Source organism: Phalacrocorax carbo, chromosome Z (genome assembly GCF_963921805.1).
Source record: "Phalacrocorax carbo chromosome Z, bPhaCar2.1, whole genome shotgun sequence".
In the NCBI taxonomy this organism is placed as follows: Eukaryota; Metazoa; Chordata; class Aves; order Suliformes; family Phalacrocoracidae; genus Phalacrocorax; species Phalacrocorax carbo.
In genome coordinates, this window is record NC_087548.1 from 74,765,597 (window position 1) to 74,789,907 (window position 24,311).

The 24,311-nt window shown below is 45.2% G+C and overlaps 1 protein-coding gene across 1 annotated transcript in view; it reads left to right on the top strand.

The window, feature by feature from the left end:
• The first annotated feature begins 316 nt into the window (after nucleotides 1-316).
• The window catches only part of SNX30 (sorting nexin family member 30), a 54,702-nt gene continuing 30,707 nt past the window's right edge, over nucleotides 317-24,311 (top strand). Inside the window, exons 1-2 of the mRNA XM_064439653.1 lie at nucleotides 317-654; nucleotides 20,375-20,563. Of these exons, the coding sequence (XP_064295723.1) occupies nucleotides 493-654; nucleotides 20,375-20,563 (351 nt within the window). The 5' untranslated portion in view covers nucleotides 317-492. The remainder of the gene's footprint in view (nucleotides 655-20,374; nucleotides 20,564-24,311) is intronic.

The following is a 24,311-nucleotide window of genomic DNA, read 5'->3' on the forward strand; positions in this document are numbered from 1 at the left end:
GCCATTTTAGTCACCCTCGTCCCTTCACGGAGACCGACAGGGGCTCCCGTCCCGCACGGAGGCCCGCAGCCCTTGCACGGCTTCCCTTCGCACCGGGGAAAGCCCCGGACCGGGCTCGCTTTTGTGGCCTTTAACCGCCCTCCGAGGGCGCCCTGGGCGCCGGGGCTGGCGAGTTCCCGTCGGGGCCGCCCGAGGGCGGGGCGGCGCCTCACGGACTTCCCGCTCCGGGCGGCGGTGGCTGCCACCGGCCCCGCTCCGCCCCGCTAGGGGCGGGCCTGCGCAATCCCCCCTCCTCCTCCTCCCTCTCCTCCTCCTCCTCCTCCTCCTCCTCCTCCTCCTCCTTCTTCTTCTCCTCCTCCTCCTCCTCCTTCTCCTCCTCGTCCTCCTCGTAGTGCGGTGGCGGCGGGCAGGCTCCGGCCGCGGCCCCGCAGCTCACCGCCGAGGCGGCGCGGCCTCCCCTCCTTCCCCCGGTCGCTGCCCGTTCCCGGCGCGATGTCGGGCGGCGCGGCGGGCGCCCCCAAGCCCCTCCCGTCCTCCGGGCCCAAGTCGCTGCGGGAGATGCCGCATCCCCTGGCCACGTCCAGCAGCGAGGAGATGGGGCCGGCGCTCACCCCCAGCCCCGACCTCCTCCTGCCCCGCAGCATCGCCGACAAGGTACGGCTCGGGGAAGGGGCGTTTAGTGGGGGGGATGGGGGTGGTCTGCCTTGGAGAGGAGCGAGAAGGGCTATGCCTATGTTTCCCAGCCTCATCCCCTTCCCCGGCTGCATCCCTGGCGCCCGGCGGGGAAGTGAAGTCCCTGGGCGCTGCTGACATCCAGTGCAAGAGCTCGGGGCTGCCCGGGGGCGGGGGAGAAGACGCCCGGTGCGGGGGCTGGAGGAGTCGTGTCCCTCTGTGATAGCGGGAGCCGGGACACTGGTGCTCCCTCTCACCAGAGTGGGTGCGAGAGGCAAGGTTTTACTGACTGTATCCTCCCGTGGCTCATACCCTCTCCAAACGGGTCTGAATGCTTCAACTCCTTCCTGTAGCCCTCGCCGGGAAGCCTTGGAGCTGCCGTTGTTTCCGTATCGCCGAGCTTGCCATCAACTTGTTAGCGACCGTCCTTTCCGGAGCTGAGCTCCTGCTCACTTCTTCACAGCAGTGTAATACAGAAAGGATGCTGTTGCAGGAGTACTTGTGCCTACTTTCTCTTCCCGAGCTCCGGCGTGAGTCACAGGACACTAGCGGGCTTTGTAAAGTGCCTTCCTCGCGTGTGGGCCTTGGATGTGATAATTCCTGAACGTGAAAGCAGTCGTGGCAGCACAGCACCACTGATACGTTAACTACTCGTTCGTTCAAGGACTTGGTATGTCTGTGGGTAGGCTTCCTGAAATGTGTTATGGTAGGATTTCCTGGGAGCAAGGTTTGCAAGGGGTCAGATTGGTCTGAAGCTTTATAGTAAGCTGTTCTGGTCCAGCTGGTGTGTGTACAAGGTGTCACAGAGCTGCTGGTGGCAAGGGGTGCTTCCTGCAGCTGGTGACATGGGGAGTGTGGAGCTGCTTCTGGGCAGGACGGATCAGCTAGTCCCCACAAGCCTTGGGGCTGCCAGCAGTATCTGGTTTGATACACTCCCATGCTCCAGGGGAATGAGTCAAGGTAGTCTGACCTCTTCCATGTGTCACCTTCTGCTGCCTTGTACCTGTGCTGTACAGATTCAGCACTTGTTCCTGCCAATGTAAGGAGCTCTCTCCTTGAACATTTGCCTACTGTTGCTCAAGTGAGAAGCCAGGCTTACCTTCCCTCTGGAACATATGCCTTCACTGAAGAAACTTCTCAAAGAGATGACAGCCCTCTGAGTGAAGGGGGTGTGGGAGTAGGAATTGTGGAGTTTTTTGTCTGTGATAGATTGGATTTACTCATGTACTTAGGTTGCTGTCTGACTGACCTGTAGCAGTAGGAGGCGGTAGCTGCCTTCATGGGAGCTTCTCATAGCTCAGGAGGGCAGTGGTGGTGCTGTACTCACTCTGTTAGCACTGTCCGTCCACACTCCTGTGTAGCTGGAGGGAGGCTCTGTTCTGAGGAGTAGCTCAAACGCTATAATTCTTTCCTCAGCTGTATTAAAGAGCTTTTTCTCTTTTGGAACACAAGGAAGCTCCTCACCTCTTTACTGCTTTAAGGTGTCTGAGAAATGCATTGGCATCCTGATGACCCATGAGCAGAAGTGCCTCTCTAGCCTCAGGCTGTGGTCAGCTAACTTCTCAGTAAGAAGATGAAGATTTTTTGCCCAGTTTTTCCACCAGCAATACAGATGAAGTCCATCTTCTCGTATCTGTTTGAATACTGTCCTGTTCTAGGCACTTGGCAGCACTGAAGTACTCTAACAGGGAGACCAAAAAGGGGCTGAGGTTAGTGATTTTTTAGAGTTGAGAGACGTTCTGTAGTTGACCTGGAAATGGCACTAGGGTAATGAGCCTTGCAGAATACAAGGATTTCCAGTAGGAAGAGAGCAGCTTGCACTTTTTTTTTGCTTTTTTTTTTTCTTCTAGCTGAATTAGCAGAAAAAGCCAAATGTCTGATCCTTCTCATGAAAGGACTCCAACAGCTCTGCTGTTTGAGGGATGTCCCTTCTTCTGCTTAATACCTGATGCATTTGCAAGTTAAAAATAAGTTGAGTTCTTTTCCACCTCAGGAAAAACTTCAGTGGACAAACAAGTGTTCCTAACTTTAAGGCAGTAGTAAACTTCAACTGTTTGCACTGTGTATTGAGTAGCCTAGAGAGTATGGTAAATGGAGGTAAATAGGTAATACTGTATTTTAGGTGGTTAGTATGTCTCTTGGTCTTAGTCTTTGTGGTGGGTCATTAATCTCTTGAAAGGCTGGCTCGCTAATCAAGTAACAATGTGAGGATAGCTCCAACAGTTGGGTAACAGAGGGAGGTCAGTATTCAAGTCTGAGGCTTAAAGCTCTGCAGCTGTTCTCTATTTATTCTTGCATAGGAGCTATGCTTATCTCCTCTCTTGGCCTTTCCAAGGGCCTTTCTGGAGAGTCTGGTGGAGAATAGCACTGCAGGAGAAGTTTGGGTTGAAGTCTGCTTCGAAGTGGCTCTGACTCGGTATGCTTCTGTAAGGACCGCTGTCCATAACCAGGCCTGTACTAGGACATCCCTCTGACAGAGGGATAGTGGCAATAGCTGACCCATCACCATGAACCAGATAACCTGCATTTTCTGCGTTCTTTTTACCTGCTCTGAGCAAATACTTCCTAAACACAGCTGCAAGATGAAAGTGCCTAAGCCTAAAGTCCTCTGAGGGGAGAAAGTGCAGAAGTAAGGGAAGCTGTCTGCCCATAAAGCAGTGTTTCAATTTCTACTGCTACAGATGTGCAGCCTGAAGTGGTTGAACCTCTGACATCACTGCTTTGCATTCTTTAAAACATGGTTTCCTTGCTTTTTTTGGAGCCGCTGAGTAAGACCACTATTTTATCCTGAGTCAGAGGAACCTGGAGGACCGGAATGCTGTCTGTGTGTCTCCTGTTGGTTTTTGATTAAAACTTGGGAACAATCTAGAAGCTTAGACCCTGTCCAACTTTGAAGTCTCATAAAACTTTGGTTGCTGTTTAAGATCAGTGGCTGTTGCTATGAGAGCAGTATGTCATGGGAAAAGGGAAGGAAAACTTTCTGTGCTGTTTTCTGTGGTTCTGAGGCCCTCTAAGCAGACTAGTCTCCAGTTTTCTGCAGTCCTTTTCATAAGGTTCAGAGCTTTCCTTGTCTCAAATTGCGTCTTCACCCTGACTTGTAGCAGAGAGCTGATTTAGGAGCCAGCATACCTTGAGTTCTGAGCAGCATCTAACCTTGTAAATGAAATGGACATTTCTGGCTAAGTACTTGGCTTTCACGGTGATTTTGCAGCAAACATTATATACTTGAGCTGTAGATTCTTGCCTCTGAAGTGTTTCTGTATTGGCCAGATCTTTCTATAAAGATCTTTCTGTTCCTCTTAAGTCTGATTGCATAAAACATTGTTTGTCCTGATACCTGCCCATCGTCAGCTTTTTTGAGCTTGTTCTCCCTTTACCCTTACTAGCCTCCAAATAAGGAGGCAGCTACAGCTGAACCTAAGCAGTACTGACACCCCCCCTTTTCCCTCTCACCTGATATTAAAAAAAAAATGTGGAGGAGGAAACAATCCCTCAGGATGCATGGCAGGGTCCATTGCAGTGTTATCTGTAAAACTGAGTTCTTGTTCTCTTACGGAGCTTTTGGAAGGCATGCAGGCTAACTGAGATCTGCTTTTCAAAGCAGGTCCTCTGCAGAGGAGAGTAAATCAAATGGGGAACTGTCAGTGTGGATTTATCTCCTTTTTTGTTTTTTCTTTGCAAAAACAAACAAAAAAAGGAAGTTCTGCTTGCATGTGACTGCTTGACTCCAGTTCACTAGTTTGTCACTTTCGATAGTGAATCTGCTCCGTGCACTAGGGCAAACACTTTGACACTGAGGAGAAAAGGCATTATTACTGTGTTTGAAGCAGAGGTGAGAAGTAGATGCATTCTGCTGTGTGATTGTATCCAAATGGCTGTAGAAGTATGGTTAAGACTAAGGATGCAGTCCCCCTGAGGCTGTGCAGATTTAATAGCATGCTGCTAAGTGCTGGAAGTGCCAGGCTGTGCAGAATTAGAAAGTCCCACTGTCCTCTCGCTGTGGTCCTTCTAGTCCCTCTAGACTTGATTGTGAGAGTATCTTCCTAATGGGGTGATGGTGGCTGTTCTTGCTATGGTCTGCCTTGAGACTGGCAGCTATCTGATAGGGTCCTGATTCCCAGTACTGGTTTCTTGCCTGTCACTTCAAAAGCTTTACTATCCCACCTGTCTTAAGGCTCAGACTCCCTTGTCCTCTTTCAGACATCTCTGACTACCTGATACTGTACTTGTGGCTTTGTATTTGGCTCTGTTAACACTAAACAGCTGAAGTGAGCTTCAAGGCTATTCTACAGGTAGTATATCAAGCAGAGCTGATGTGGAGTACCATGCATGCATAGCTTGAATTTGCTAATTCATGGAGATGGATGTTAGAACTACAAACTGCTACTGCAAACTTCTGGTTACTAACTGAAAACCATTGCTGGCAAGTGACCACTTGCTCATCTGCTTCCAGGCTACCACCCTGGTGAAGCCCTAGGCCTGTATTAGCACCTGATCAAGTATAAATACTTGGTATGTTTGCTGGGGTGCTGTTACTTAGCACTCATATTATGGAAGGGAATCTGGCAGCTCTCCAACAAAAAACATACCAAGAGTCTGGAACTCTACTTCCAGCCTCCTTGGTTGCTAGTTTAATTATTGCTCTTAACTTCATCCACCCACAGATGAAACCAGTTTGCTGTGTAATCTGAAATCTTAAAATAGATCTGCCTGAGCTTCTACAAACCTCTTCTCTGACTAAATGAGAACTGTTCGACCAGCACCGTGTACTGTTCTTAAAGTAAGCTGGAGGTAAATTCTCAGTCCAGGGAGAGTCTGAGGACTAGCGAAAGTGAGGAACTGAAGTTGGTGAACTTGTGAAACAGTGTCAGTATGGATGAGTTGATCTCAGTTCCAATCTACAGGAACACAAAACTCTCAATCATAGAGAAGCTGGGGCTGGAAGGCGCCTCTGGATATCTTCTAGTCCAGCCCTTTGGCTCAGGGCAGGGTGAGCTGGAGCAGGCTGCTCAGGGTGCTGTGAAGGTGGTTTTTGAATAGCTCTCTGGGCAACCTGTTCCTGCATCCAGTCCCCCTCAAAATAAAATTTCTTTCTCATGTTTAAGTGAAACTTCCAGTATTTCTATTTGTGCCCATTGTCTCTTGTGTTGTTGGATCCACTTTAAAAAATCTGTCACCACCTTCTGCATACCCTCCCATCAGGTATGTATCCATATTGGTAAGATCCCCGTAGCAGTCTCCTCTCCAGGCTATTGGCCTTGCTTGCTGTGAGGCATATTGTAGGGCATGGTCAACTTTTCCACCAGGATCTGTTGTGTGGTGGGTGTTTTGTGGTGTGGGTTTTTTTTTGTGGGTGGGTCTTCTCTTTTTTTCTTTACTTCTGCCAAGCTGCTTTGCAACCAGTCAGCCCCCCTAGGGTTATTCCTGCCAGGTGCAGGACTCTGCAGTTCCTCGTGTTGAATTTCACAGGTACCTGTCAGGCCATTTCTCCAGCCTGTTGAGGTCCCTCTGAATGGCAGCACAACCACCCAGTTCTGTACCATCAGCACACTTGCTGAGGATGTACCCTGTCTCATCATTTATGTCATTATTGAAGGTGTTAAACAGTAGTGGCCCTATTACTGCCTGCTGGTGTATTCCACTAATGACTACCCTCCAGTTGGAATTTGTGGGATCACAACTCTTTGAGCTCAGCAGTTCAGCCACCTTTCAGTCCACTTTGCTGTTCATCTGCCTAGCTTGTACCTTGTCAACTTGTCTAGGAGGATCTTATGGGAGACAGTGTGAAAAGCCTCTTAAAGTTGAGATAAACCACATTAAAGCTCTCCTCTTGTACACCAGGCCAGTCATATCTTCATAGCGGGTGTTGGGTTGGTTAAGCACAGCTTCCCTTAAGTCCATGATGACTTCTCATCACCATGTCCTTTGTGTGTTCCAATATTTGCTTGAATGCCTTTGCAGGCGTTGAACTTGAGGCTGACTGGCCTTCTTGAAGGCAGGAGTGATGCTTGGTTTCTTCCAGCTCTTAGGAACCTCCCCTCATCATGATAATAAGGATGATTGAAAATGACACTAATGTCATCATCTAGCTCCTGCAGCAGTTGTGGTTCCATCTCAATATGGGCTTATGTCTGCCCAGTTTTTCAAAATGCTGCTTTGCCTGGTCCTCCCCCACTGATGGTGAGCTTGCCTTGTTCCAGACTCTCACGATGGGCTTTAGAGGCCTGGGATTCCTGAAGGCTGGTCATCTCAATAAAGCCTGAGGCAAAGAAAGCACTGACAACTTTGGCCTTATCTGTGTCCTTTGTCATCAGGTTCTCTGCCCCATCAGGACTGTATCTTCCTAGTTCTTCCTTTTGCTGCTAATATACCTGTAGAAGTCTTCCTTGCTGCTGTTCTCATCCTTTGCCAGATTCAGCTCTATCCCAGTAAACCTATCCCTTCATGCTCAGACAGTGTCTCTGTGTTCCTCCTGGGTCAACTGTGCCTGCTGCCGCCGCCTTTATGCTTCCTTTTTATATTTTAATTTAGTCAGGAGCTCTGTGTTCATACATGCAGGTCTCCAGTCACCTTTCCTGGATTTTCTGCTTATTGGGATGGACCAGTTTTGGGGCTGGTGTTCCTGGAAGATCACCTAGTTCTACTGGATGCGTCTCCAGGGTCATGTGCCTTTTTCCTAGTAGATCCCTGAAGAGGCTGAAGTCTGCTACCTGGAAGTGTAGGGTTGTGATCCTGCTCTTTGCTTTGCTCCCTCTTCTCGAGATGGAGCTCTGCCAGCTCGTGGCTACTGTGGCCAAGGCAGCCCCCTGCCTTCACATCCCTGACCAATTCTTCCTTCTTTGTAAGACCAAAGTTCAGCAAAACATCTTCCCTCATCAGCTTATTGATCACCTGTGTTGGGCAGTTGTCACCAATGCACTTCAGAAACCTTCTAGACTGATGTCACCTCTGCTGTGTTGCCCCTCCAACAAATATTGCTGTGATTCAAGTTACCCATAAGTACCTGTGAACATGAGGCTTCTTCCGGTAGATCCTTGCCTGCAGAAAAAGTGCTTGAAGGACACAGGAGTGTTGTTTTCCACCTAGGACAGTAGGATTGCTTGTTTGGTTGAACTGTCTCCTAACTGTTTCAGAATTCACCTATTTATGAAGCTCTTCTCCTGGCTTTTGGGAAATCCCGTGGTTCTCTTCCCCCAGTCACTGCACTGAAGGGGGAGGTTACACTGTGTGGTAGATGCGTGTTAAATAGCTGAACCATGGTTCTTAGGCCAGGAAGCTTTTATGTACAAGCACTTGTCTGCCACATGCTTTGTAAGTGGGCCATCAGCTCTCAAATGGCTGAGGTGAGTAGCCTTCTTTGAACTCCACTTCTGGATGGCTGTTTAAAGGAACTGCTGTCTCTTCTGTTGCACTGTGTGTGTATGCATGTGCATGCATGAAGCAACTCTTTTCTAGTCTTCTAGTTAAAAGAACTGACTTAAACCTGGCACGGTTTTCAGCTTGCTGTCAGTGCTCTGCCCACAGCCAAGCTGCTGACTGAATCCAGTTTCCCGTCTTTCATAAATGTGGTAACTAGAACTGCTTTCTTTAGCTATTTAATCTTTCAGACTCATAATATCACTTGGATACATTAATACTATGGTATCTTGCTGAAAAGATAGCCTGCTAGTCTCCTCTTTGCTTGTAGCCAGTCTGGGGTTTGATGGTGTATAAGCATATATAACAATACAGTTGCCCTTACTTGTAGAAAGAGGATTTTATTGGTGATGGTGCTTTAATGGTATCTTACAATGTAGGTGCTCTAATACTGTAGTCAGTGGTCTCTTCATGATCCACAAATCCTCAGTACAGTGAGTGTCTCTGGAATTGGCAATTTCCATCTTTTCTGAAGGATAGTTAACACTTAACTTGGGACAAACACTTGCATCAACGTAACTGCCTTAGTACTGTTACTTTTTTAAATCTTTCCATCTGGTAAAACTGAACATAGATTCTACTGTACAACAGTATTATTAATTTGTGGTTCTTATTTCAACTTAATGGAGGGAGGGATATACTTTGAGGCTGAATTCGGTGTTGCACAGCTTTCATAATCTTTAACAGGATTGGCTCATAGTTAATGAGACAGAGTATTAAAAACAGATACTCAAAACGTATGTTGAGGAACTTGGTTCTTCAGCTGGGTTTCAGAAGGGTGAGTCTTGGCAATAACTTGTCAGCCATGGTGGAAAAAGTTACGCTTGGTGGTTGGAAGGAATCCTCTGGGCTGCCTGTGCTGGAATGCCTCTAACCTACCCGCGTTGCTCAATGCTCTCTCAGCTCCTTCATAGGGAGAAGGGGATAACCAGACTGATTAAGAAGCTCTCTTTTTACAGCTGTGTGGGCACACCATTTTCTTATTGGTGCCTCTGGGGCTTGTGATAAGCCTCAGGCAGCAAGTCTCTGTAATTAATGACGGGAGGGGCAGAGGATAGACCAAGGCTTTCCTATTGACACACTCTGATCAGGAAGACATCAGTTTCTAGATTAACCTGCAAACTATTGTCTGGCATTGTGAACTGCTCTTGTGGTATGTCAAACAGATTGTCTGGCTGTCACACTAGCCAGGCTCTTCCTTATCAGAGTGGAGAGGATGGTTTCTGTAAAGTAGGTCAGGAGACAAGACAGGAGCTCGTGCAGTGAGATGTAACTTGGTACATGAAAATCTACTTGCAACACCCAACTGGATTTTTGAGATTGTAATTTGCATGTGCTTTCAGTCTGCAGAAGACAGTACACCAATTAAGAGCAGCATTTGATCTCATGTACTTCTCAGAAGTAACTTCACTGAGGCTTGTTCTCTGCCAACCTTGAGCAAGATCTTAAATACTGAGCTGTACTGACTCTTCAAGCTGTGGCTGACTTGGCTGCCTGAGCCTGGGTTGCAGTGCAGCTGAGACTCCAAGCTCTTGTGGCTGGGGAAAACTACTCCCATCAGTAGGATGAAGTCAGGCAGAAAGCTCCAAACTCTACATTGGAGGCAGTTGCAGCTGCAACCCTGAGGTAAAGGTTAGGTGAATTTACTCTTAGGAATAATATACTCTTAGTACATTATCAAAAAACTCTGGGGAACCTGTTTCTTTTCCAGTTACTAAGGGCAATAACTGACAGCAAGGAAGCTACTAGCAGTGACCAGTTGAAGGTGGAAAACACATCCAGTGAGCTGCAACTCTTTAAACGAATTAACATTCCCAATGCCAGCCCAACTTAAACAGTTTATTGACAGCTGAATTTATGGGACATGTTTTATTTTTTAATTGCAAGAGGTGTGGGGGCAGAAAGAAATGTTATGCGTAGCTGTAGATGATGTTACAATGCCAAAACTGTTGACTCTCAACCAGATATTTCACAGAAATGATGAATTGTCCATCTGAATACGCATGTAGGTGACATGGGTTAGTGGAGCTAGCTGAAATTGTTCTGAAAATAAAGGCAATAATCCAAAACTCATACAACAGGCAAGGAAAGAGCTCAACTGAGAGCTGTGTTTAGAGTGGTCCTCAAAGCATAAGTTCCTTTGGAGAACATCACTATCTTACAGCCACATTCAGAGCTTCTACACTGCTTCTATGAAGCAATAAGCAGTAGGTGATAAGCTACTCTGGAAGTGAAAGTGGTGGTGTCTCTACCTCCTGAAGATGGGCTTCTGCTGGACTCAGGTTTGTGGTTTTATGTGTGTTAGGATGAAGAGAACTACACTAGCGTGTGGGAGCAAAGACGTCATGAAAATATGTAGTACTCTGCTCTCCAGGAAAATGAATGAGATGTAAATAGCAACTGGCTTTACTTGCTTCTAGATGATACCCTCAAATTAGGGAGTGATGATCCTACTGTGAGGATGACAACTGCTTTGCCTGTCTTGGAAAATAATAGTTGCAGTAGTCTGTAGTGTTATTAGCAAAGGGATGGCTTACAGCACTGAATGTGCTCTAACCTCAAACTGAATTTAAGTCTGAAAAAACAAGCTCTTTTAAATGACCCTAATGCTGCATATTTGAGGAGAGTAGCTATTTGCCTCTCAAAGCCAAAATACTAGCAAGGGGTGAAGCTTCTCTCTGTTGCATCTACCAGGAAAGCTTCTATTACACTAGTTCAATGCACTGTCTTCATGGGAAAGTGTTGCCTTACACTGCTTGAATGGAACTTGCTGTATCCTTCTGAAGGGCCTCTTAGGCGGTAAAAACCCCTATCTTAAAGTCTGTCTGTGTAGTTGGCCTCACTCTTCCAGTGAGCTTGAATGACGTGATGTGTTCCTTGAAAGCAATATGCTGCAGTGCAGGTGTTGCTCAAGGGCAGCGAAGCCTCTTCCCCCTCAGTGCTGCAGATGGTGTTAGCAACAGCTACTTTTGACTAGCTCAGTGGTGAAAGCGCTGACATGTGGGAACAGTTAGTGATAGACTGCCTCAGACAAAACTCAAACCCATGATTATCTGGGTAGAACCGGTACCTTTGCTGTAGCTTTTTAGATGCTAGTATAAGGAAAATTTTAAGGGAAAATCTTGGATACTGCCAAGACGAAGCTGTGTTTTGGACTGTCACCAGAAAACCCCTGGAAAATTTTAATCACTATTGTTTATTGCCAGTGATCAGCTTGGCCTCTTCAGGATTTTTATGCTGACTTCCAATGTGCCAACTGTCTTGCTTCTGGATCAGTATACTTCACTTGAAGCCATGTGTGCCAAACACCTCTATGTGCCACAGTGGCTGTTGGGAGCCTAGGCTGTATAAATAAAGGGTGTTTCTGTAGACGAATTAGTCTGTAGATCTCATGCCTTGCTTCTTCCCTCCATCAGTCTCTATAGATAGTTTCCATACTGTGAGGAAATACTGCATGACTACTTTTCCTTGCTTTCTCTCCTTAAAGCAGGGAGTGAAGCAGTCATACTCTGTGGTTTTTGTCTTCTGGTGTTTTTTTTCCCCAACAGATACACACTTTATTTATTTTACCCTTCTGGGAGCCAAATGCTATTCTGCTGGAAAATGTCTTGTTTATCAGCAAATGTGATGGAGGGCTATCCCTTAAATTGCACCTGTGTAAACTAACTCTGAGAGCTCTTCCAAGAGCTGACTGCTCCCGTTCTTCCAGGACTTGTGATAGAAACATGAGTTCTCTCCTTTGAATATCTCTGCCTCCTTTACTTGCACAGTGATGTCTTGTCAGTCTAGCTTGCTCTCATGAAACCTTCACTGATCTTGGGTGGGGAAATGCTAATGCAACTGATCTAAAACAGTGAGTATGAGGAAACCCACACTGCAGTGCAATATGGAAGTGTATTCTTGCTTGTTTAAACGAAGCATTCACCAGGATACTACAGTGCTTTCCAGCCCTCTATCATCTCTTTCCTTCCTGTTTCTTCTTTCAGCTTCTCCCCAATCCTTTGCATCTGTTCACACTTAAAATATTATTTGTTCTCAAAACCTGTCAGTCAAACTGGCACTTTGGTGACACTGGATACCAAGAACACTGATGCAGTTAAGCCTACTTCTAGAGTGTGAACAGGAAAAAAAATGCTGCATGGTATGTCTGCAGAGCTTTACACAGTGTCTTATGTATCTAGGAGAAAGCAGTTAAGTTTGGACAAACTTAACTGTTCCATCTGTAATCAGATATAAATCTGGCTTCTTGGACTCAGACTCCTAGTCATATGCTGGATTCAAGTTTTCCTGCTCATGGTCTGAATCCCGGCTGCTGCTTTGCTATTTAGAAGGTCAGAACTCCAGTTTTGAAAACAAAGTTTTAAATAAAACACTGGGTGCGTTAGGCTAGTTCATTAATGAGGTCCTCTTTAACATGCTAAAAAGTGGGCTCTGATGTTCCTGTGCACACAGCTGCAGAACCCTTCTGATAATAATTCAAGCCATATAACAAAGTTCTTGAAACAAACTCCTTCCAGATGGACATGGAACTTAACAGAGCTAGCGGAGAGTAACTGGAGACTTGTCTTCAGAAACATTTAGAAAAATGCAGACCTTTTGAGTCATCTAGCTTCTCCCATTTGTGGAGATTTTTGGGCTCTGAATATAGGGCATACTTGGTGCCTGTTGCCTTCTACTGAGAACTGTAGAAAGAAGAATGAACCTTTAGCTCTGCTAACGGGTGCAAATCCAAGTCTGCTCAAATGTTAAACTCTCTTGCTTTCCTTCGGGTCACAAGCACTTTTCTACTACTTTCTACAGCTTAGACATAACTGAGCTAATCTTGCTGGACAGCTGCCAGGCTGGCTTTTTGCTTAGGAAGATAAAGCTTTCTGCGAGGGCTCTAGTGTTCTGTAAACAGATGTAGACGCTAACCTTGGATCTGGGGCTGTTCCTTCCAATTTCATCCTGTGGATGTGTTAAAATACCTGTTTGCATTTAAAATACCTTACCACAGTAAGGGAGCTATAAGATGTGGCAAACATTCAGTTACTCCTTGCACATTCCTTCCTGTTCGAAGGGTATGGGGAAGTACATGCCAGGTTAGTGAATTATTAAGGCAAAAGTATATCTTATCCCTTTATATTTTGCCTAATTAATGTCTGCTCCAAATAACAACCCACTTCATCTGTCAAATGCTTGACCCCCAAAGCCTTTTGACCTTTTGTGCACATAGTAGCACAGTAATGTGGTTTATTACTAATATTGAAGGACTTGTCTTAACTGCTGTAAAACATCTGTGAGATGCCACTCATGATCCTCATTTTCAGAGTATAACCTGAACCACATCTGGCTTTAGTGTGATATTGCATGGTTCTTTTTCCAGACTAGGAAAAGAGGCTACCCTCTTATGGACTCTGAGAAGACAGACATAAAACCAGACTGTGTGAACAGATGGTCTGATGTGGTACTTGACACCTTCTTGTGACACTTCCCTTTACCCCTGCACACAGGAGGGCTGAAACTGAGCTGTATTGTAGCTGAGTCTCTGAAGGCTTCAGCAAACAGAGGTTGGAGATGGCTTATTGCTCTTGCTGAAAATGCCATTTACAGGAAATGCTTCTGTGCCCACATTCTTGCTCTTGTTAGCTTAACTGTGATGACTTATGGGAAGACAGACCACAAAGTTAAATAATCCCTCCTATAAAACTTGGCTGTTAGCCTCAGGAAAGAGGTGGCAATCCCATAACCTGCATGAGAAGACTTGGAAAGTGCTCGTGTCAATCATGGAGTGTCTCGGTGAAGCTTGTTCTAGTGTTTGTCCAGCCAAAGTACGAAGAACCGCTATTCAAAGTATGATACCTTTATAAGCAAGAATGCTCCCAGGTTGCATGGTGCCAAACTACATGCTGTTACAATCAGCTGCTGAATCTGAAATTCATATTTTTCAGGGATACTGAGGAGCCTGTCTCCAGGCAACTCTGACCTACAGAACAGAAACAGTAGTTTGAGTGATGAACTCCAGAACAAAGTCATCAGACTCATGGCTTGGCAGCATGCTGTACTCTGACACCCATTTAAAATACCCTGAGAGCAAATTTATCCAGTCCTTATCTAGTGGCTTTTTTGTTAGATGGGCAGAATACCAGTGGTACTGCTGGAACAGTAGCGGTGAGGCTTGGACCAGGCATAGTATGCATGCACCATTAGAGTTAGGAGCTTTCTGCCCAACACTGTGGGGTCAACAGACTTGCTGCACAATACCCTCCAGGGTTAGGAGTAAAAACCTAGACTTGTGTCCTCAACACCCTGTAATGTCCGTCCCCTCCTAACACATTTCTAGGTAAGAGCAAGAAGAATTGCTCCTCATCTGAGCTTAATCTGTATTGTTCTTAAAATAGCCTCAACCTTGCAGTCTGATTCTAGATAACTAATATAGTGGAAAACACTGACCTTTTGTGAGGGTGTAATCTTGTTCCTTGTGAGTACATCCACACATCCTGTACTCTCCTTCCCATTACTGCAGGAGAAGGATGTCAGGAGCTGGTGTACATGTAACCACTTACTCTTTCCCAAGGAGGGTAGGTCCAGCCTTAGACGTTGATTCTCACAGGGTTTATCACACTACAACCTAGCACTGTTGTGTTTGTGGATTGGTATAGCAATGTGGTACTTCCTCTTGGGAATGAATTGGATTTTTGAAGTTTACCTGGGGTGGGGGTGGGTTTGGTTTTAAACTTTCTAGAGGAAGACTGCCCTCTTATCCTCCCTTCCCTACTGCGTCCAGAGCATTTTCCCTTCTCTGCAGTCTGGATCCCCACTTCAGTCACTCTTGCCTTAGAGTAGCTGCCCAAAGACAAGTGAAAGAGGAGGGGACATGCAGTATCTTGTATCTACCTCAGATATGTGTGGGGAAACAAAGGTGAGCTGTAGTAAACAAAGTACGATGCTGATGTCTGGTAGAGAATGAAATTGAATGTATATAAAGGGGAAGCAAATGCCTCTTTTTCCCTTCTTCTCTGTCGGAAGAGAACTCTAGGTATTTGTAGCTGGTATTGGCTAATAGTTGTGTGCAGACTGAGAATTTTACTATACAGATTCTCAGTGAGGTCTTCTAATAGGATACTAGGCTTTCAGTGACAAATGAACTGATCTAGATGCACTGAAGGATGGAAAGGTGCCTTCTCTTTCTAGGCAGAGCTGACCTGTACAGGCCAGGGGTAGAGAACTTTCTAACCACAAAATACCTGCTTTCAAAGCTTGCTGGGATGAGACAAGTGGTGCTGTGAACAGGTCCGTGAAAGCCAAGTTAACGCAAGCTTTTACAGTGTTCCTGGCAGTATTTATATCTAAACTGTTTTAGTTTTGCAGTCATCAGCAGCAATTCTGCTATGACTTATCGTTGTGTGCTGAAGCTACAAAGGTAAGACTGTTCCAGAAACCTGCTGCAATTATGTGGAATTGTTGCCCCTTTGACATAACTGTATCTGTGATTAAGCTGCTGGGAAATGGATGGCAAAAAGCAATGGAATGCCTTGAAACACAAGGAGAAAGGTACAGCACTCTGAATTTCAGAAGCAAAGCAATGAGGCTCTAGGAGTAGTACAGGCCTGGCTGTAAGATCCCTGAGTTAGGCAGGGATATTTGGGGTTAAGTGCACCATTTGCCTCTAAACAGCAACATTTCTAAATGTCCCTTACTGTCATCTAATACTTGTTGAGTGAGAGCAATGTGCTTGCAACATCAGGTGGTTTCAGGCTAACCCTTTCCAGAGATGAGTTTACTTGTGCTTGGGAGACCTAGCTGAACCACCTCTTCCACTTTGTTCCCAGACTACTGCTTAGATAGCAAAGCTATCAGTTTAAGCTGCATGCTTGCTAAGGCAGGTTAGGTGAAAAACTAACACTTAGTTTGTAGAAGCTGCAGTATTGACCAGCTCCATGTAACTCAGCATGAGACTGCATTGCATGATCTTCACTTGACCATAACCCCAAACCTACAAAATTTCAGACCTTTTTTTTTTCCTTCAATGGTTTAGTCCTGAATACCTTCTCTGGTGTGTACTGCTCCACTGGGGGAGGCTGCCATCCAGAAGACTGAATACCAAGCTCCTGAGGTTTTACTTTATGTGTATCCAAGCTGCTCTTAAATCCAGAATCTTGGAAAATCTCCTGGGAGGATGGAGGGAGAAGATGACATCAGCTGGAAACTTCCCAACTCATTTTGCATCTCACATGCAGACTTCAGGTTTATAATATTCAGCTGAATTTTAAACTTGGATGAAGTTAACTTCTTGATAGATGTAGTATCTGTTTCTGGGCAGGCTAACTAGTCAAGGTGTTTGGACTGCATAATACAAGAAAATGTGAAGCTGTTTCCTTACCGGATAGCAGCCTGCATAGCTGGCAGGGCTCATGCATTTTCAACACAGGCAGTTAGTTCCTACTGGCCCTTTGGGTGTCTTGAGGAGTCCTACAAACTCATAGGAATGTGTGAAGTGTCTGCCTGTAGGTAAAACTGCACAAAAGCCTAGTGCTTAACCAGTAGATCATGAGCCTGAAGGTCTGAATGTCATACTATTTCTGCTGTAGGTTGTGATCCAGGCCTTGCTAGACCTTTACCAGACCTGCGTCAGTGGGTGACAAAGCTATGGGTCTGGCCTGAGGACATGAGGGGCAAAGGCAAAGAATCTTTGCTCTTTAGAAAAAGGTTTGAAACTTGTGGAAGTCTTTATGGATACTTGATAAGACCTGAGGAGAACCTGTCCTCCATTCCATCTGCCTGGCTGCTAGAAGTAGCCTCCCTTCCTCCCCACAGTGGGACTGCTCAGATTCATGTCAGGCAGACTGTACTGTGGCTAACAGGTGCTGTGACGAAAGGGCTTTTTTTTTTTTTCCTGTGAAGAGCTTTGTGAGCAGTAGGTACCTGCTGGGACTTGGACTGTGCTGATCTCTGATAATGCAGATAGGTACTTAAAACAGTGGATGAGCAGCTACTTGGTGTGCAAAAGATGAAGCTGTTGCATGAGTCCCTGGCACTGGTGCCAGACTCTCTGTTATATAAAACAATTAACACTAGTCAATATTTCAAATGCTTGTGAGTATAACTACACTGACAAGTAGAAATGCAGAAGGTTGCAGATATCCTTTCCTGCTAGGCTCTGCTAGGACATACTTCTCTTTCTGTGGTGAAACTGGACTGGAGCAGATGATGCAGTCTTGCTTCCCCCAACTGCAAAGTCCTCCAAGTCCCATGGAAGAAAGCCAGTATCAGTTAACATGAGGAGGAGGTGTGCTGCTGAAAGGATTACAGCCTGAGACAACTTAGATTGCTAGGCCATCTGCTGTGACACTTCAAAGCCTACCTCTTTCTAGCAACAGCATAAAACTTAAGCAAACTGATCCTGCCTACTGTTAAATGGAGGCTCAGTGGTGTTAAGCATTGTTCCTTAGGCAGTTAGCTAGGAGGCACTACCCGTTAAGGACAGATGGTTAGCTTCTAACTTGGCCTTTAGCTATTGAAAACTAGACAAGTATTTGGGCATGATGCTAGCTGTGACTGCCAGGGGAGGGTTCTGCCATTGCAGATGAGGCAGTATAGCACAGTAGTACTTTCAATGTACGTATCCTCTGTCCTCTCCCCCCAACACACTAGCAGCCCTCCTGCTTCTAACCAGAGTCGGTCTAGAAGCTTTACTTTGTCTAGATATAGGGTGTTTCATTCAAGGCTGCTATCAGGTAAAACTATCACAGCCTTTATTTTAGGACTTGAGACATTCCACAGGACCCATGACTGCAAGAACACACTTAAGTAGATTGAAGTGGATTCCAGCCTTCACAAACTTCTGCCCTGCTTAAAAAGTACAAAACATGCAAATATGATACCGTTATACCCAAAAGAATAGGTAAGGAAAGCCACTAACTTCATGGAAGTGGCTGCAAACTCTGTCTTTAGTCCTTCTTCCAGTTGTTCTGATGCCTTGATACAGAGTTTTTATATTATAAGCAGATTCTGTCACATTCTTTAACCTGCTGTTTGGATGGGTTTTGTTACAAGCTTTTGAGATCTCCTGTGCAACCACGCTTAAGCTGTTTCCATAAGCTAATTCATTTCCATACTGGAAGCTTAGTATTTGACTGCAGTTCTGGCACAACTTGTCTTATACTAATGCTTATTGCACATGGGCATTGAAGAGTTTTTTTTTCCTTTTGGAGACACGAACAGATTTGGCTACAGCTACTGCCATGTTCCAGGGTTTGCTTTGCTCCTTACTCTGCTCAGCCAAATTCCCCTGTCTAGCCAAACTGCAGATTTTCTGAAGCCATCTCCTGTTGCTATTCTTATCCTGTCTTCTGCTTTTTCAGTTTGTGTAACTTCAACAGAACTCCTTATCCACTGAGTTATTGTAGCATTGCCTCTTTCTGTTGTATGCGCCCCTACTGTGTGGAGTCTGAGCCAGGTGCTTGTGTAGTTCAAGCTGTCTACCTCATGTATGAGCTGGTAAGCTGTGCCATGCTCATCTGGCTCGTTTGCCCTCTTAAGAGAGCATTTGAGTGCCTACCTTCCAATTCTTGCTCACTTGCCTGTTAAATCTGAAATCTCTCATCTGTTGGAAACAGCTTCTGAGCATTAGCTGGGAGAATGCATCTAACGTCTCTGTTAGTAGACAATTTCGATCACCCCTTTCCCAAAATGTCTAGGCTGAAGCATTATTATCCCTACTTCATAAGGCAGTCCTCAAGGTGAAGAGCAGTACTACCACAGTTCTGCAGGACTGCAACAGGCAGAGAGGGCTGTCTATAAAATCCCAGTACTCCCATGATGGGTTTGTGACAAAGGCTGTTAGGAACTCAGCCCTGTTCTTAGCCATTGTCAAAGGCAGACCTTTGTAAGTAGCTTTGACTTGAAGCTCTCACCTGTAATTCTGAAAACTTGAACAAAGGAGGATTTCTTCTGAAGGCAGGGACTACCCTTGTCCAGCTGCAACATAAACTACAATTGCATAAGGAATACTGATGGACAAAGAGGATCTTACCCAAACAGGATTGCTTTGCTAAGATTACATGTCTTGTTTAGCCACTTAAAGACTGTGTGAAGCTGGGGCTAAGCAGTAATTCTAAACCTAAAACACTTCTAGTTAATGTGCCGCTCAGCTGTAGTGATGTTTCTCTGTCTAGCAACGAGAGGAACCTTTGCCCTTACAAGGGAAACACTCCATGAATAAATCTATTCTTGTGCTACTAGTTAAAACAAATAAACTCCTCTCCTCTGAGAAGAGCCATGGATCTTTGGGACTTTCTAATAATCTTGTCAGATATTCCTACATATTATACAACTTGTCACATGCTGTTGGCTCCCTCTGCTACAAAACCAGAGCAGAGAACACATGTGAAGTTGCTGTAATACTTATGCGAAGTAGAGTAACCAGTAGCTGTATGGAGTTTGTTGGTCTATATCAAACTGAGACTAGAGGGAGTGTACCCAGGTGGCTATGCGTATAATCCGGGCTCCCCAGTTCTGAGTCAGTTTAAAGGAATTACAGACTTCACAAAATCTTGTGTGTCTCTTCCTAAAGTAGCCACTTGCTGGTTCTCTTAGCCTTTGTCTTCCCTAGGCACTGGATGATAATCTTGAAGTTGGGAGGATGGGAATGAGGACCTCTCCAAGCAAAACAGTGTTTTCATTGGCCTTAGTGCTCCTAAAGTGTGTGCACAGACACTGGTGCTGGGATGTATGATCTGTGACTGTCCTGTAGTGCACCAATGGCAAATTAGACTGACTGCTGTCAACATGTCTGGAACTCAATGGAGTGGATGGGAAGCCTCTGATACAAGTTTGCCTTCCTTCCCCTGCTATAGGAGCCTCCAAAGGCAAAGGCTGACTGCATTCCAGTCGACTAACTGAACTGCTGCCACTTTGGCTGAAGCCTGTCTTATAACTAGGTCTTCTGATTTGCCTAGCTGTTATGTTTTTAGAGTAAGTTGGTTCAGTCTTGCCAGGAACTGTTGGTGAGCAATACTTCTGCTTCCTCATGAGTAGAAACCAGATTGTGCCGTACTGAGATGAGGTATGGTGGTAATGTGCTTTCTCTTCAACTTGTGGAACAGTAGAACAACCTAATGCTCAAAGCCCAGACCTTAAGGAATTGCCCATGTGTCCTGGAAAAGAGTGATCCTTGGAGCTGCTGAAATAAATAGCCCTTGTAATATATCAGTGAAGCTTGTCAGTGACATCTTTGAGAAAACTGTGCTTTACAGTGAATCTGTTAACTTAATAAAAACCTGCTGTTTTTTCCTCTCCAATACAGGATCTCAGTCTACCCAATGGCACACCTGTGGACACTTCTAGCCCAGCCTCCTCCTCATCTCTTCTCAACAGACTGCAGCTGGATGATGACTTGGATGGGGAAACTAGAGATCTCTTTGTTACTGTTGATGATCCCAAAAAACATGTGTGCACAATGGAGACATATATCACATACAGGGTTACAACAAAGGTATAAAGAAACATTCTCCTTTCCTAGTGCTTTTTTCTCTGGGGAGATTTTTTTTAGGGAATGTTCTGGATGTCTATGCCTTTAACCCTATTTCCTTACCTTAAGGACAAGAACTTTAGTGTCTTTCAGTACCATGTGAATGTGTTAAAGGTGTGACTTCTCTCAGCAGAACTGTTTACTACTTCAGTATACGAAACTATGCAAAACTTTTAATGTGTCAGTTTAGATTTTTGTCTCTGACTCTTAAATAGAACTGTTCATAAACTTGCAAGGCCAGTTTGATTCATTAATGTGAAAGTCAGTTCATATAAAGTAATGTGACACCCATTTGGTTTGAGTTACTTTCCCTGAAGGGAATACGCTTTGTTGATTCACTGTTAGTCATCTCACATTTTGTCTCTCCTGTTCTGAAATGCTTTAAGTTTGTTGCTTTAAGTGTTTACCACACTTCCTCTCTCAGCCACTTACCTAAATCATAACCTTGGCCCTCAACTGTAAACTAGCTTCCATGCAGTTGTTGGTACAGGAGGCTGTATAGCTGCTTCTAAAACTAAGTAGATTAAGAATGCTACTGCCTACCAAAAGAATTATGTTAGAGATTTTCTCAGCATGTGTTGTAGTTCTATCATAATGCAATGTAATTACACTGGTAGGAAAAGTGGTCAGAGAATTCCACTGCACTCACAACTGGAAGGTTGATTTCTGTTAACTAGCTCATTCCTTTAAGGGTCCCTTCCAGCCCAAACTATTCTGTGATTCTATGATTCTCATTAGCATCACCTCCTATGTGATGTTGACATCTGTTTTAGGCACTTGTAGTTACCTAAGGCAAAAAGTGTTCACTGACTTCACTAGGAATATACTTGATCCACTTGACCAAAGAGATTAGCATTCCTCTAGCATATTTAGATGGCACTAAATACCAGAGAGAATATTTTCCGTTGAAATAAGGAAGCCTTTATAGGCCACAAATAACTTTTTTCAAAATGTTAATTTCAGAGTTCCACTTTCAGGCTGCACAGGAGAAAATGTGGTTTCTCTAAAATAGTAGCTACCTCTTACTGCACACTGAATGTAGGCCTGTTTACAGGCCTACATTCAGTGTGCAGTAAGAAGTGTCTTAATCTTGCAAGAAATGCTGTATCTTAACTACTAGAAAAGGCTAAGAAGCATTGTAGGAGACTTTTCTACTTGGAGCAACTTAGCCTTTAGCTGTTACATGATCAGAAGGAATACAAAGCACAAAATTGTATGCAACTTTCAGGTAAAATTGGCTAAAGCTGTTTCTGCCTTAAATGAAGACCCAATTGTTCTGTCAAGATAAAGTATCTCTACGCAGTGGCACCCTAATAATGTTCTTCTGCTTGGAAACCTCTGTTCATAGTAGGATTCCCTTCTTCCTTAAAGCAGAACTCTGGAATGTGGACAAGGTATTTACCATATTTAGATCCACATGTATTACCTTAGAGTGCTTTTTTTAAGTTAAAAAAACATTGTCCTGTAGTTCTGTTTTGCATATCTACCTACCTCTCTGTTAATATCTATTTTATTTGGATCTCGCTGTAGCATGTGAATATGCTGTATCGTTGCATTGCAATACTGCTGTGAAACAGTGCATAATTTATTCTTATCAATCACCGTGGAAGCCTCACCTCTTCAGGTTTATTATTCTTGTAAACTTCTGGCTACCCTCTACGGTCAGCATCTCTAGCACTACATACCATTGTTTAAAAAAAAGACTCTTTGGAAGACTAACAGTATTAATGGTCTGACTTATTCTTACCATACAAACAAGGCCTCTTTGCCAAGCTAGTTGCCTAATCAGCCATTGTAGCTGAAAGAGGTAATTAAACGTGGGAAAATCTGCACAGGAATAATCCCTAGACAGTGATGATGATGATAAGTAGTAATGGTTACATCTCCAGGTTGTAGGTCAAAGTTCTATAGCAGAGCTTGTTCCTGTTATCAATGTAAGCATGAGGGGGTTTGAGACCTGTAAAGGGCTTAAAAGGTCTCTGTGGTGGCTCTGGATGAGGAGGCAGAGATGACTGCTTTTTTTTCTTTCTCCACTGGAGAAAGGTAGTGGAACCTCAAAGGTTTGGATAAACGTAGGTGGAAGAGGGGAACGTAACTGCTAGTGCTGTAATGTGTGCCTGTGGATGTGACTGGACACCACTGCAGGGATGAGCATAACTTGACCACAGTCTTGTTTGTGTTGTGTGTGTTTTTCTTTCTGTAGAAAGGTCCTTTATCATAACAGCAAAAAAGAGAAGTCTTGCAGTATGCCCCAGACTTCTCATGCACTGACACATTTGTCAGCAGGTGCTAGTGGCTGAGGAAAGGTCTAAAACATTTGGTCCCAAACAACGGCTTGCAGGCAAGGTGAAAAGATAGTTTAGAGTTTAGTTGGTCCTGCTTGTGCCCCTGCTTTCACAGCTTCCTAGTAAGAACCAGGTAGCGTTCCTCAGGCTGTCTCCTAGAAGGGCACATTTAAAGCAAATGGGAGTCCCCAAAGTAATGGGGACAGTGATTCAGACCTGGCTTCCTTATTCTTTCATACCCTGTTTTCCTCTTGCTAACAGCAGCTTTCTAATATGGTGAGGGTAGGGAAACCAAAAAGGTGGGTGAAACTTGTGCTGGAACTTAATTGGTCTTGCCTGTGATGATTTGAAGTGTCTTGAGTGTTCCTGAGTCACAGAATCACAGGTTGGAAGGGACCTCAGGGACCATCTAGTCCAACCTTTCTCGGTCAAGCACAGTCTAGACAGGATGACCCAGCACTCTGTGCAGACGACTCTTGAAAGTGTCCAGCGTGGCCGAGTAACCACTTCCCTGGGGAGATTATTCCAATCACTGATTGTTCTCACTGTGAAAAATTTTCCTCTGGTGTCCAATCGGAATCTCCTCAAGAGCAACTTGTGTCCATTCCCCCTTGTCCTCTCCATGGGACTCCGTGTAAAAAGGGAGTCTCCATCTTCTTTGTAGCTGCCCCTTAAGTACTGGTACATGGTCATGAGATCCCCTCTAAGCCTCCTTTTCTCAAGGCTGAACAAACCCAGCTCTACCAGCCTATCCTCGTATGGCAGCTTCCCAGTCCTTTGATCATTTGGTGGCCCTTCTCTGGACCCCGTCCAGCCTGTCCACATCCTTTTTGTATAGCGGGGACCAGAACTGTACACAGCACTCCAGGTGTGGCCTGACAAGCGCTGAGTAGAGCGGGATGATGACTTCTTTATCTCTGCTGGTGATGCCCTTTTTGATGCAACCCAGCATCCCGTTGGCCTTCTTGGCCGCAGCAGCACACTGTTCGCTCATGTTGAGCTTTCTGTCTACGAGGACCCCCAGGTCCCTTTCCACAGAGCTGCTCTCCAGCCAGGTGGATCCCAGTCTGTGCTGCACAGATGATGTTTTCCCAGGTGCGTGACCTTACACTTGTCCTTGTTGAACTTCATAAGGCTCTTGCTGGCCCACTCTTCCACCCTATCCAGATGTCTCTACAGAGCAGCTCTCCCTTCTGGAGTGTCTGCTTCCCCACTCAGCTTGGTGTCATCAGCAAACTTCATCAGGCTACACTTGATGCTGTTGTCCAGATCACTTATAAAGATATTGAATAACATTGGGCCCAATATTGATCCCTGGGGGACTCCACTAGTGACAGGCTGCCACGCGGAAAAGGAGCTCTTTACCACCACCCTCTGGGTGTGTCCTGTCAGCCAGTTCCCCACCCACTGCACAGACCACTTGCCTA